Here is a 14,584-nt window from a genome sequence, read left to right as displayed (position 1 = left end):
CAAGCTCCATTTGCAAAATTGGCATGAAGTTGGCCTCTTATCCCTAGCCATGACTGCATCCATATTCTCCTCTTTCACTTTTCACATAAAAACCACAGTTGGGTGCGATTCATCTTGCTCTATTTGTTTACCAGTAGCGCATGCTGATGACGTTTTATTCTTCCATAACTTGCGTCGTAGCCTACGATTCAATAGGTGTCATCATCGTTTATTACATTTATGTCATACAGTGTGATTTGTTATGATCTTATTGGATTGCCGAAATCGCACAGTCTGTAGCGGGCTGGTCAGTGAGAAAATATGGTGGATGTATGCAGCACCTGTATTGATGGTACATTTGTTCAAATTAATATACAATCAAACTAGCTAAGTTGCATTAACAAAAAATTATAATACTAAACAATTATGAAAGAATACATCATTTAATTTACTGCATGCCTTAATGGTTTGAATAAAAACCAAAAAGCAAAAACACAACTGATGCACATTCATTCTTTATTCATCATTTTGTAGAAGTAGAGTTAAAAATCGTTCTGAATTATTTTGCAGAAAAGGTAAATCGCCATCTTGCTCTGGGAAAAGTGAATTATGCTGCCTTCAATTGCTATCAAACTTATCGTTAATACGACTTAGTTCCTAGTTAAAAATTGGACAATTGGCCTCTCAAGTCATATCTGGGATATTTTTAATATCCACTTTTCCCCACACAAACTTTAAACATGGTGGAGGGGAAAACAATTGCTGATATGACTGGTATTCTTTATTAGTTTTTTTTTTTTTTTTTACAACACAGCTAAATCGCCTTGTCTTGTCATTAAAGTTGAGCATATTTACATTTATGAATACTCATTGAAAGTGTATTGTATGTTTTATACACAGCGAGAATAGCCTGTATTTGACCGAAAATCCAGAATTACTACATAGCGTGGTGAATGTTTAAATCAGGGGTGGCCAATTCTGTTCCTGTAGATCTACACTGGAAGACTGGAAAAAGCCAGTTGAGGAACCACTCCTCGAGTAGACAAAGGACCTTGCTGTAAAATAACATTTGAACTCCCCCTCATGCACTAAGGATGAAAGTCGCACCTATGAGTCATCCTAATCTAAATTTCATTCCCTCATCCTCTCTCTATCACCTGAAATTCATCCAAGAATATAGTTGAATGAGAATGATTATCACCAAGTATTATACATATTTAGTATCATTTAAAATGTCTCAGAGTGACTGGTACAAATATCTTATTTTCAAATAAGTAAAACAAAATGTAATAAGGTTTTTAAGAGTTAAGAGATAACCGGCACACAAAGGAAGGTGGTCTCTAGGCAAATGGTCTCCTACCCCCAAAAGGTGTCAACTCTGAATGTAAATTCCCATTGTTAACCATGTGAAAGAGGTTTTGGCTATTTAATGGAATGCAGCAGAGGGATCGGGGTCTTCTGTATCTCAGATCAGCCCGTAAATGTTGAGAGCCGCCGGGACTCTCAGCTTCATGCATTTCCTAATGTTGGGTTTGCATCTCTTCTCTTTATTCTAGAGCATTTGATGTTTTGTATCGATTATCTTTGAATTGATTAAGTAATTGGCATGATACATTTACCCAACGTAATAAATTGTTACATTTGAGTATTCTAACTGACTTTGACGTTATTTTCATTAGAGTTAAAAAGAATAGTCAAACATTCGCTAACATTTAATGATGCACGGATATCATTAAACACCTTTTCATTTATGGAGTCTCGAGATGAAATAACAAGAAAATACATGAGAGAAAATGTATTGCATTTAATCAAAAATACTTTGCTACGAGAAAAGACAGTAATACGCCGAGACCTTCCCCGCTGACTGCCCCCATTGGTTCATTTTAGCCGGGCCTTACAGCACTATATTGCCAAAAGTATTGGGACACCCCTCCAAGTCATTGAATTCAGGTGTTCCAATCACTTCCATGGCCACAGTTGTATAAAATCAACCACCTAGGCATGCAGACTGCTTCTACAAACATTTGTGAAAGAATTGGTCGCTCTCAAGAGCTCAGTGAATTCAAGCGTGGTACTGTAAGGTTGCCACCTCACCAAGTCCATTCGTGAAATTTCCTGAGTAATATTCCACGGTCAACTGTAAGTGGTATTATAACAAAGTGGAAGCAATGGGGAACAACAGCAACTCAGCCAAGAAAGTGGTAGGCCACGTAAAATCACAGAGCGGGGTCAGCGCATGCGGAGGCGCACAGTGCGCAGAAGTCTTGAAGCTGTTATTGCTGCAAAGGGGGGGCTAACTAGATATTAAACCCCACGGATCAGGAATGGGATATCATTAAAGTTCATGTGCATGTAAAGGCAGACGTCCCAAAACTTTTGGCAATATAGTGTACCTTCCTGGAAAGTTCAGCTCCGACCCTGACCAAACACACCTAAACCAGCTAAGATCTTCAGAAGCACTTGAAAATTACAGACGGGTGTGTTAGTTAAGGGTTAGATCTGAACTGTGCAGGTAGGTATCTCCAGGAACAGGACTGGGCACCACTGGTTTATATGGTTGTCAATAAATGGAAGGCTAAATATAATTTTGGGTTTAATAAGATGTTCACAACGAATAGGCAAGAATAAACCTGGTGTCCTCCATGATTCCTATTCTTTCCGACAACAAAGAACTTGAATGAGAAGAGCTCATAATCACAACTTCAGAAGTGGGAAGTGGGAAATTTCCGATAGCATGTGAAGGCAGCATTAAATGCACCTGCTATTGTAATTAAGACTTCCCAACTTGTAAATACAAACTTCCCAGGAGGACGTGAATGCACCATTAGTCTGTTTCAATTGTACAGAGATGATTTCATGAGTAAGTAGGGAGGATGTATGGGAATCTCTCTCAAATTGTATGCTGATAAATTACTTGCGGGGTGTAGTCATTATGAATCGTATTATTCAATAGCAAGCTTTACTTTGCCGTCTTCTCTCCATCCATATGTTCTATTTTTTAAGGCTAACTTTGGTCTTTCCGATGGCAGATTCTTTGTCATGGGGGATGATTTTAATTGGATTTATATATATATATAAAAAACTCCAAAGGGGGTGAAGAAAAAAAAAAAAACAGGAAGAGAATGAAAAAGATCAGAACACAGCAGTCCCAGACAATGCCTTTGAGGCATATAATGAGCTGTTGTCAAAGGCAAATAATTTCATTAACTGTCACAATGAAAGCTACACCAAAAGTGCTCACTCAGCACAGAGCCTCAGAGAAAGCACCAGGATGACATTTCGAGAATGAAACCTTCATATTCTCATGCACACACAACAGCATTATGATGATTCTGACAGGAAGAGGAGGATTTTGGGTAATTGTTCTCATTCTTGTTTATACCGTTTTGTTTTGTCCCAGGTCTGGAGTGCCGGACTCGGGCGAGGGAGATCTTCTTGAAAGATCAAATCATGTGGGAGTCAGCTCTGAGTGACGGCAGGCCAGGGGAATAATTTGCGTCTGCAGATTGCCCATGACTCCAGTCGCATCGTCTCATTTCCCAAACATGAATTTCTGCAGCTGATAAGATGGGACATTTCTTTGGCAGATAGCATCTTGTGCTTAGCAAAACACTCACAGGGGCTGCAGCGTCTCACATGCCTGAAAATACTGTATGTTTGTCTGAGTCACCCAAATATTAATCCCTCAAGTGCAGTAAACACACACACACACACACACACACACACACACACACACACACACACACACACACACACACACACACACACACACACACACACACACACACACACACACACACACACACACACACACACACACACACACACACACACATTAAATTTGCAGGGTCAGTTTAGATGTGACTCCACATTGAAGCCAACCTTAACAAGAAAATAGTGTATTTTATTCAATAAACTAGATGCGTGATGAGAAATGCTAAAGTTCAGCTTAAGTGCAAATTACTTATAATCGGTTATTATAATATGTAAGAAAAATGGTCAAACAATTATATTCACATTTTAAGCTACGAAGGCAAGAAAAGAAAAAAGAGAAATATTTTATGATTATCTTTAAAACCAGAAAACCAAAGATAGACTTAAATTGTGTGTGTGTGTGTGTGTGTGTGTGTTTTATATACAATATTTATAAAAGATCTCTGGTCTGGTGTTCAGAAACTTCATGATTATATAAATATGAAGGAAATTTACCCAAAATTAAATTACCACAAGAATGAGCAACTTGATGTAATCTAATCGAAGAGAAAAACATTGATTAGCCTATATAACATTCAATAGGCTATAATATAAATAGCCTATTAAATGTTGAATTTGTTTGAATGTTATTTTGATTATATAGCATTTAATAATATAATACAAGAAAATCCATCGGATATTACATAACATTTATTACTAAACATTGGGAAAAATATTATTATAGATAAGGAAATGATTAACACATCCTCAGACTACAATTCGAAAGACTGTTGTAGTCAACACACCTGCACACACATATCATCCACACAGAAACCAGACAAAAGCAGTTTTACACTGAATATCTGTATTATAAATAAAACATATTACATATTCTCTCATAAGTACATCAATAAGTTATAACTTTAATGATTTACCTTGCATCTCAGTCAGTATCTATGTGTTTGTGGCTTCCGAGACCTCCTTAATCCTTTATCCCTGGAGCTGACCTCAGAGTCATAAACTATTCGGCTGGCAATTAAGCGGGCACTCTGTGCCTTTAAGCCTGCGAAAGTTTCCCTGTAAATCACCTCACGCTCCACGGTGACGGTGTCAACTGATATATGCTTTTTATTTCTCTTTTTGATAATTGCCCGATCGATACGCGGCGGCTTAACTTTCTATGGAGCGAACGGGTCTCAGCATTATGGGATAGCGCAACCAGACAGCCACACGGTGAGTATAAAATGAAGGCTATCACTTAGCCCAATCAAAACACTGCAACTATTCACCTCACAGAGACGGCACCGCTACACACACAGCACTAGAGGGGTGAGGATCTGTACAAGAGCGGGCAGAACAGATCAATCCAGCTCCGCTTATTCAAGAGTGAGAACCCTATCGATTTATGTGTATCTAATCTCAAAGTCATTTTCATTAGAGGTTTCATCAAGTACCTTTTAGACAAATTAATGTGTTTACATAGGCTACTTAAAAAAAAAAAAAAAAAAAACCTGAAGATGATGCATGGGACAAATTAAGTCATTAATGTGTAATGATAATAAATCCAAACATGCAAAACCTTATCAACGGAATGTCTTTATATTTTAAATGAACGAGAAGGTATAAGAAATAGGCCTACTACATGTCGTTTCAGAAAGTGCTTAGTTACATTATATACACAAAGCCTATGAGTCATCAGTGCACATAGGTGGCGGACTCTAATCACATTTCTATACACGACCGACCTAGACCAAGTGTTCGGAAATGCAAGTAGGCTATGATTTTTCTGTGATTGAAAACCAGTCTTTTCGCCTGAATGATAGATATATCCAAAAGTAGTATGCCTAGAGGATAAACAAACTATTGCAATCATGCAAATTAAGCATTTGAAATCACAAGGATGCTGACGTCCTTTGAAAAATGGCACATTGTGTCTCCTACAAGGTGCATAGATACACAGTTACTATTTGAATTCTGTATTGCAAGACGTCGTCGACTGCGTTTGATATATCCGGCTGTTTCTAATCCTTGTCCTCAAGGATACTGAAATATGAACTAGTAGCCTAGCTTTACAAATCTTCACTCTCCCCAAACCCAGTGATATGAATCCTTGCTGAAATAAAGTGTTTTATGAATGATAATGACATTTTCACTTTGCAACCATCTTGACATCTTTGTCTTTCTTGTTCATGTTTTCTCTTTCTTGACACTTCTGCCAGGATTCAGCACTTTGCAGAGGCTGCATGGGATCGCCGGCTCAAGTCATGTGTGGAAGGTAATAATATTTTGGCATAATGGGTTTAAGCCAGTGAATTAAACATTAGCTCAGCTCAAATAGAGACCAAACAGGGGGAAAAATAATGAACCGCAAATAAATAATTGAAGACGGCATTGTTGTTTTTCAAATTGCTCACTCGGGGTTAGTCGTGTTTGTTCCTCGTTTGTTGCATAGGCTGCGTTTACCATTGTATAAACACCAACACCGAATGCAATCTCGCAAAGCTGCGGGGCTACCGGCTCCCCTGAAAGTGTGAAAGGAAGAGGGAAACGGTTGACTTATGGTGAGACAGATTAGTTGAATTCTGGCTTCATGGGAACTCGTCTGAATACCGCACAGCTATATACTGAGGTGGTCAACCTGAGCCCTTTGGTAAAATCCTGTTACAGTAATATGAGTGAGCTTTCACGACCCTGAGCATACATGTCACACACATACAGGCAGACAGAGAGATACATGGCCAGCAGTCTCTGGTGCGTATGCTCGATTAACCCTCAGTGGGAATGACATACTCCGGGTTGGTGTAGGAGAACCCCAGGAACTCGTCCTGGTCCAGATTCATGATAAACAGCTTGTCGGTGGGCGTGAGCTCCACAGCCATTTTAGTGAACTCACGGTCAAAGTTGCAGGTATCTCGGCTGTTTCGCTAGAAAAAAAGAGAAAGGAAATGGTGTTAGCTGCATTTAGAAAATAATACATACCTTCAAAATCCTCAGATCTTGAAAGAATAGTTCACCCACAAATCTTAGTTCTGTCATTATTCACTCAACCTCATGTTGTTCCAAACCTGTGTACTGTTATTTTTTTTCCAGTGAAACACAAAGGAAGACATTTTTGTGGAATCTTAACTCAGATCCAAAAATCACAAAACACCATACAAGCACTATGACTCAAAAATGACTCACTGTTTTCAAAGTCTAATAGGTTTGCTCCATGCACTGATTTTTATTCTGTGAAAATCTTCTGAATCTTGCTCTCAGATCAAATGTGGTGCCTATGCTGCAGGTTGGATATCAGTAACCATCATTATTGTTACAGAATACTTGACATATAAAACATTTTTAAGCTTGACTGCACATGGTCACTACAAACTGGTGTATGGCAAAATAAATCTACTCCAAAGTTTATGGTTGCTAAGATTTTTTTTTAAATGTTTGTGAAAGAGGTCTCTTATGCTCACAAAAGTTGCATTTATTTAATCAAAAACAGTAAACACAGCAATAATGTGTCATGTTATTCTTCAGAAATCATTCTAATATGCTGATTTGCTACTTAAGGTATAATGCCCTTTTCACAAGATGTAAAATAAGTCTCTGATGTTCCCAGAGTATGTGAAGTTTTAGCTCATACCCCACAGATATTTTCATATAGCATGTTAAAATTGTCACTTTGTGAGGGTGAGCAAAAACGCACCGTTTTTTTGTGTCTGTCCCTTTAAATTCAAATGAGCTGTTGCTCCCAGCAAAGGGGGAGGAGGTACAACAGCTTGTGTCCTGAACATTTCTAGAACTTTTAGCCTTTTATGTTCAAACGTCAGACAAAAATGGAGAGACTCAAGAAGTGACAACATGTAGACAACATTTCTGAATGGTAAGTTGATGAATTTCTGTAGCTTATGTGTAGTTGTCTTCTAGTCATTGATTAGCATATTCTGTCATGATAATCTATAAATCGAGTTCCCGGGGGCGGGGTTTATGTAAATTTTAGGGTTTGTGATGTAACTAACCCAGGAGAAATATAGTGTAGTCCCTACCAGCCATTTGTTGTAGTCCTTAAAAAAGCTATTTATTTAAAAGAAAATATTTCCCTTTGCTTTTAAAGCTAGGGTAGGTAATCCTGTTCAGAAACATTTTTTTTATACTGGGTGAAATGGTCCTTCCATTCTGATAGTAGTCAATACATTATGTGTTCAGAAAAAGGAATGAAAAAAATCTGACCGGTGCGAATGTAAAGAACCAATCAGATGCCTTCATGTCTCGTGCCCGAGCACCACTGCGTGCACAGCAGTGATGCGCGGGTCAATGTATAAACAACCCGCACCCGACCGACGTTTTCAACTAACCCGCCCGCAACTCGGACCGCAAAAAAAAGAAAGAAAATATTGTACCTGACCCGCTTCCTGACCCGCGTTTTTTAAAGTAGCTATAGTAAATGCTCATCGCGTCATGGGCCGTAGACGGAGGAACTAGGGGTGCGCATTTTTCAGAATGCTGTATGATATAGCCTAGTGTTCTGTAATAAAGGCTTGATTTATTCATTTATTTCGTTTCATTTTCTTAACAATTAAGATGCTGCATGTGTTTATCCAGTCTAATCGACGTGTGCGACTAATCGACGTCTGCGACTCTAAAAGCTATATGCGTTTAAAAGAAGCCTATTAAAATGGCACAATGGCATTGCTCAGTTCAACGCGTTGGGAAATCGGCATTTTGTCCCGCGTCAGCTTTTATTCAAAAGTTAATAACGCGCTCAACATTCAAAAGGTAAATAAGGATTTCCCACTTTCATCTGCAGACTGCTCGTGCGTCATCCTCGCGCATTCAGCCAATAAAGTGTAGACCTATGTATTTCATAGAACATTGTGTCTAGTACTATATAAATTACAAAGGTAAACGACCCGACCGACCGCGACCCAAATATCATTAAAAATATTTTTGGATGACTCGTAACCGCAGGCACCCGCTCATTTTGGATCAACCCGCGCATCACTGGTAGGTACATGCAGCTGACTCCAAATGTGGATGCGCGTTCATGTTTGTGGGGGGGCGTAGCTTTGGACGGAGCACTGACAGGAGGGGGCGGAGCTTAGAAGAGGTGCCACTTTCAAATCTGGCTAGCTCTCCAACATTACCTACCATAGCTTTAACTTTGAGCGTTGTAACTTTGCAGATGTTGTTTATGCTCAAACAGCAACATTACACACTAACTAAAGTAAAAAAAGTGAAATAATAATCAAGCACCCCTTTAAGTTTCTTGAAAAATGTGAAAACCGTGATTTTTTTTTTTAAGGATTCTTGATTCAAAGATGATTTATTCTAATGAACAAATGAACAGCATATTTGAAATAGGAATCAGTTTCATGCGTCCTTTCTGAGTAAATGTATTGATTTCTTTCAAAAAAATTTTTAGTATGTAATAAATATTTAGTATGAAAAAAAACAGCATATAGCTTTGGATCAAAATGAGTAAATAATGTCAGAATGTAAATTTTTGGGTGAACTGTCCCTTAAAAATCCACATTAAATTGGAAGCTGAGGGAAAAACGTCTCTAGGCAGAAGCCCAGCTGTTAAAGGCTGAAGAAGAAGTGTGTGCAGAAGAAGAAGGGATTCCACTTCAGGAGAAGACACTATAACACACAAGCACTTAAAAAGACGCTCAGGCCACTAATGAGACTCATATCTCACTGACAGTCTCCATCCAGATCTGCTCTGGCAGACGCTCGCTGCATTGACACACTGTGCGGTACGGTTTCTTTTATGAAATGCTAAAGCGTAGGCACGGCTGGCTTTTCTCTTTTACTCTATATCCCTCTGCCTCTCTCTGCGAGAGGAGTCTAAATGAAAGGGGCAGACGGTTTGTTAGGCCCACAGGCCTGTTCTTACTGGGAGAATTCCTCTCCGCTGCGCTACTGCTGCTGTGGCCTTGTGTGCCAGCGTGCCCGAGGGAAGAGCCAGCCTGGCTCAGAGGACACACACACACACACACACACATTCAAACACATACTGAGTGGGAGGATGGAGAGGGAAAGAAGACAGAGTAAATGAAGGAAAGAAAGGGGGGGGGGGGCAAGGTGAGTTAGAGTAGCTGGAAAGGGATAGAGGGAATGTGACAGAAGGTGTGAGAGAGTGGGATAGATGGAGAGAAAAAAAAAACAGAGTGAAGGAGAGGACTGGGCCTTCTCTGGGGCTAGACATTGTTAATGCACTGCTTGGCAATGTAAATCCATGAAGGCAAAGGAAACGCTGGCGTGGGGGGAGGGACGCGCTCAATATGCTGAGCATCAGTGGAGCAAGAAGCTTCAGCAACGCAAATACTGCAAAACATTTCAATGCACAAATTCACACAAAGTGCTAAGCTATGTTGTCTTGTAGAAATGTGTTTGATAGAGGGTAGTTGGGCTTTCATCTCAAATTATAGTGGACAAAAAAAAATACGTATTCCTGAATGAACGGCATTACATTGTTGTGTTCAATGAGTCAATATGCAAGCTGGTTTCTGCCTCAGAGTAAAATAAAAATATATATAAAAATACTAATAAATAAATAATAGTAAATGTGACTGTCTCATACTGCAACTTTATATCTCACAATTGGGATTTTTGTTCTCATAATTGCATCGTTACATCTGACGATTGTGACTGTTTCTCATTCCTTCCAGTCTCACTATTGTAATTTTGACTTCATATCTTACAGATGTGTCTATTTCTCATAATTGTGCCTTCAAAATGATAAAAATTATTATTTTCTTTAACTTTTTATCCGTTATTTATCAAAAATTGTTTCCACCAGTCCACACAAAGAAACCCCTGACAATTTGAGTAATTAAAGGGATCACCCAAAAATTTTAATTCTGTCATTAATTACTCGCCCTCATGTCGTTCCAAAACCGTAAGACCTTTGTTCATCTTCAGAACACAAATTATAATTTTTGTGCGTCAAAAATAACGACTTATTTCAACTTTCTTCCATATCAGTCTCCTACACACGTTCACGAGAGCACCACGACACATGCGCGTGGTGATGATGCAGGACCTGGCGTTCTGACATATGATAAGTATTCTCGTCGCTCCATAAAATTAAGGCTAAACCACTGTAGTCACATGGACTATTCTAACGATGTCTTTCCTACTTTTCTGGGCCTCCAAAGTGTTAATTAAATAGCTGTCAATGGAGCTCCCCCTGAGCCATCAGATTTCACCAAAAATATCCTAATTTGTGTTCCGAAGATGAACGAAGGTCTTACGAGTTTGGAACGACATGAGGGTGAGTAATTAATGACAGAAATTTCAAATTTAATTTTTGGGTGAACTATCCCTTTAAAATGGTTGTTTATCAGGTGATCCCTTTAAAATGCCATTCACACCTATACAATGATTGAAATACACCATGTAAAATTAGAACATTTACTATTTTCATTATCATTAATTCATTATTAAACACTTGCTTTCTTCTCAATCTCTATAGATATTTCAACCATGAAAACTCTAACTCTATTCTAACTCTATGAAAATTTTAGCAGGTTATTGAATATGGCAATGTTAACGGATTTGGTCTTGGCGGATCTGCTACGCTGTTGATTATTGCTGCTGCTGCTTATTAAGTTTTTCTATTTTTATTTGTCTATTTTAATTACTCTGAGGCAGAAACATGGCTTCCTTAAGTCAACATGACCCTAGTTATGATCCTGGTTGTATTTTGATTGATACGTCAGTACACATTATTCTGATTTGTTTTTAAATCTTTGTAATGAGGATTTATTAAAGCTCTTATTCTGAAATGACACTCCTTTTTTTTGCCAATGCTGCAAGCCCCTTTCAGGCATAGGCCTACAGTCTTTACCTGTAAATTACTGGTAAGATATCATGTGTGACCTTTTCAAATATACTGATATATTGGTTCTGGCAATTTACTAGCAAGGGAAGTTGTAACATTACCAGTAAATTACCGGTAATGTGCTCTGTGTCAACGCAGAATGAAGATTACCGGTATGAGCAAGTACGAAGGCAGAACGTGCTGATGTAAGAAGTCTGCTTTGGGCCAATCAAAGTTCTTATGTAGATGACGCGGTTACTCCGCTCTGTTTACAATAAGATTTTTTTAATAGTTTTTCTATTTAAATATGAGCTAGATGATCATCTTTGACCATTGCGCCACATCTCACAGTTTTTTTAACGTGTCACGCTGGAGACCCTTCCTTCTTTTCCATTCATCAGCATTGCGCCTCTGCAGTTGGATATTATTATGCGCGTCTCATGTTTTTAAGAGCAAAAGCGCATTCTGTTGGATCATCCCCTAACGCCTGAATTTACTGGTATTTTGGTACTGATGTGTGAATGGTCTCCAGAGATGGGAAGTAACGAAGTACAAATACTTTGTTACTGTACTCAAGTAGATTTTTCAGATATTTTTACTTTACCTTTTGTTTTTGTGCCTACTTTTTACTTTTACTCCTTACATTTTTAACATGAATATCGGTACTTTCTACTCCTTACATTTTATGAAATTGGCTCGTTACTTTAGTTTCAAATAATTTCAGTGTAGTTACCGTAATTATTTTTCGCCAATACCAAATTCAATCTAATTCGATGGGAATACATTGAACTTGACACACCACTACAAAACGACTCAACAGATTCGGCGGCATTCATTCTCGGCAAATAATTGCAGCTTGATGGCGTGGCGGTAACGTTAGCACATAGTAGTATGGACGGCGACATTATTGAAAATGAAGAAACGGAGAACCCAGAGATTCGGCAGACAAGCAGCAAGACATGTTTAGTAATTCATATTTTATCCTTTATTTTCTTTCCAGAAGCCATATTTGAGCACACACGCATACGTGTAGATTCCTTTAAATGTTAAGGGGAAGATTAAAAAAGAAAAACTGGATCTGTGAATTCTCACATAATCACAATTAAAGTCATATCTTGCTACTCAGTCAGAATCTTATTAACCTGGAGTCCAAGTCTCTGTCACAATAATATGTGATGTTTTAGGCCTTTTGGCGGACATCCATTTAAAATGTAGGCAATGTCATATAAATAACCTTTTTTCCATATCCACTTAAGTTTCTCAGCTTGCACTCTACATTTGTGTGGTCCAGGTAGCTTTGCATAAAAAATGGTTGTCATTTGCTTTTACCTTTATACTTTAAGTAAATTTCCAAGCCAGTACTTTGTTACTTTTACTTGAGTAAAGAAGTTAAATCAGTACTTCTACTTTTACCAGAGTATTTTTTAACACAAGTATCTGTACTTCTACTTAAGTATGGGAAGGGAGTACTTTTGTCATCTCTGATGGTCTCTTACCGGTAAAAAGCCAGAACACCGTTGCTTGTGTGAACAGCATATTTGTGTATTTACTGGTAAAGTAATTCTGGTAATTTTGCGGTAATTTACTGGGGTTGCTGTGTAAAAAGGGCTATAATGCTGCTATTCCACCATTTTTTCTGTCAAATATCCTGTTATTTAAAATAATAATAAAAAAATGAGGCCTGTCTTGGAAAAACAATGCAATTCATTTATTATTTCCACCTAAATAATTCAGCTTTCTGGTCAATGGTGGGCCTGAGGGAATTGTGGGAAGTGCATTAGTGCAAAATATTTTAAAGGCAGCAATTTTAAAGCAAACATTCAGTACTGTACTTTTAGAGACAACAAACCAACAATGACAAAGCAGTGTTATCTCTTTTTTTTTCAAGGCAATGAACATACAGTATCACTTTAAAATGAAAAGTCGCTTTCAGGTGAAGAAGACAGAGAGAGGGATGAGAGTGCCGTCAAAGCACAGCGAAAAGGATTTACAAACAACCAGGATCACAGACGCAGAGAATGCATATGACTGCAAATATTGGTATGCAGATCACATCAAACAAGAGAAAACTGGAAGAGAGACAGTCCAGAAGAGCTTTTGAGATCTCCTGGCACCTTACACATGGATAAAAACAGCTCCAGACAGGAAGAATACAGTGGACAGGAGGAAGATATATAATACAACAACAGAAGGACATTTCCTACCTTATGTCCATTTGCTGGTTCAAGCACACCACAGCACAGCGAAGCACACAAGCCACAACTCCAGAGTGATGGCCACTAGATCACCCGAGCTCTCAAGAGCCAAACAGTTCAAAGGTAAATGGCACTGGGCATTGGCATGGAAACCTCAGGACTGGGGGTCAATGCAGGCTTGATTCTGAAAGGTTAGTTTTAATTCTAACCATCCAACATAACCTTGAGATTTAATTATTCGATAGATGATCAAATAAAATAGTAGATTAAGTTAATTATCCTATAAATATGTCTAATGTTGTAATGATCCATGTAAAAGTGTTCTATACAGATAATGTACAGATAACAAAACTCATGCATTCACGTTTAGATACCCAAATTGGCAATTGACCGTTTGTTAGCATGGGTGTAGCGCTGGGTACCAGGAACTGAAAAAAATGGTGTAAATTGTTAACATCAGAAAATGGATATAACAGATCAAAGAGCATAAAAAGAACATCCAACAAAATATTTGTCACCCTGAACCGTCACTAAATGATAAATGACACTAATTAGAGATGAATGATGGTCCAAAATGGTCTCAGTTGACAGGAATATCCATGCTAGCTTGCCATGCTGATGCAGGCCAGTGCCATTCTGTGTTGATTAGATACAGGTCTGTTTGACAAGATGAGATTAGCACGGGCACACTGAGCAGTTCAGTTCCCATAAACAGGCTATGATGCACGTGGACATATAAGATAGTGGCGGATGACAGCAGAACAAGGGACGTCGGCACATTAATACCAGGATGAGACGTTTGTACCTCAGCAGATCTGAATTTATCACCCATGGTTTCATACAGATATATAGCAAAGATAGGGTTCAAGATGCATGCTGTACCAAAAGCCCCGAAGGGAAAGATAAT

At 38.5% G+C, this 14,584-nt stretch overlaps 1 protein-coding gene and 1 long non-coding RNA gene across 2 annotated transcripts in view; one reads left to right on the top strand and one right to left on the bottom strand.

The window, feature by feature from the left end:
* Positions 1-4,525: 4,525 nt before the first annotated feature.
* The window catches only part of prkcbb (protein kinase C, beta b), a 144,164-nt gene continuing 134,105 nt past the window's right edge, over positions 4,526-14,584 (bottom strand). Inside the window, exon 17 of the mRNA XM_079618958.1 lies at positions 4,526-6,596. Within this exon, the coding sequence (XP_079475084.1) occupies positions 6,438-6,596 (159 nt within the window). The 3' untranslated portion in view covers positions 4,526-6,437. The remainder of the gene's footprint in view (positions 6,597-14,584) is intronic.
* LOC307001968 lies at positions 4,768-13,499 on the top strand. Its single transcript, XR_013798382.1, has 3 exons — positions 4,768-4,905; positions 5,892-5,947; positions 13,371-13,499. It is a non-coding gene; the product is annotated as an uncharacterized lncRNA (long non-coding RNA).

This window comes from Phoxinus phoxinus, assembly GCF_949152265.1.
Source record: "Phoxinus phoxinus genome assembly, chromosome: 1".
Lineage (NCBI taxonomy): Eukaryota > Metazoa > Chordata > Actinopteri > Cypriniformes > Leuciscidae > Phoxinus > Phoxinus phoxinus.
This window is presented reverse-complemented; position numbering and strand designations above follow the sequence as displayed.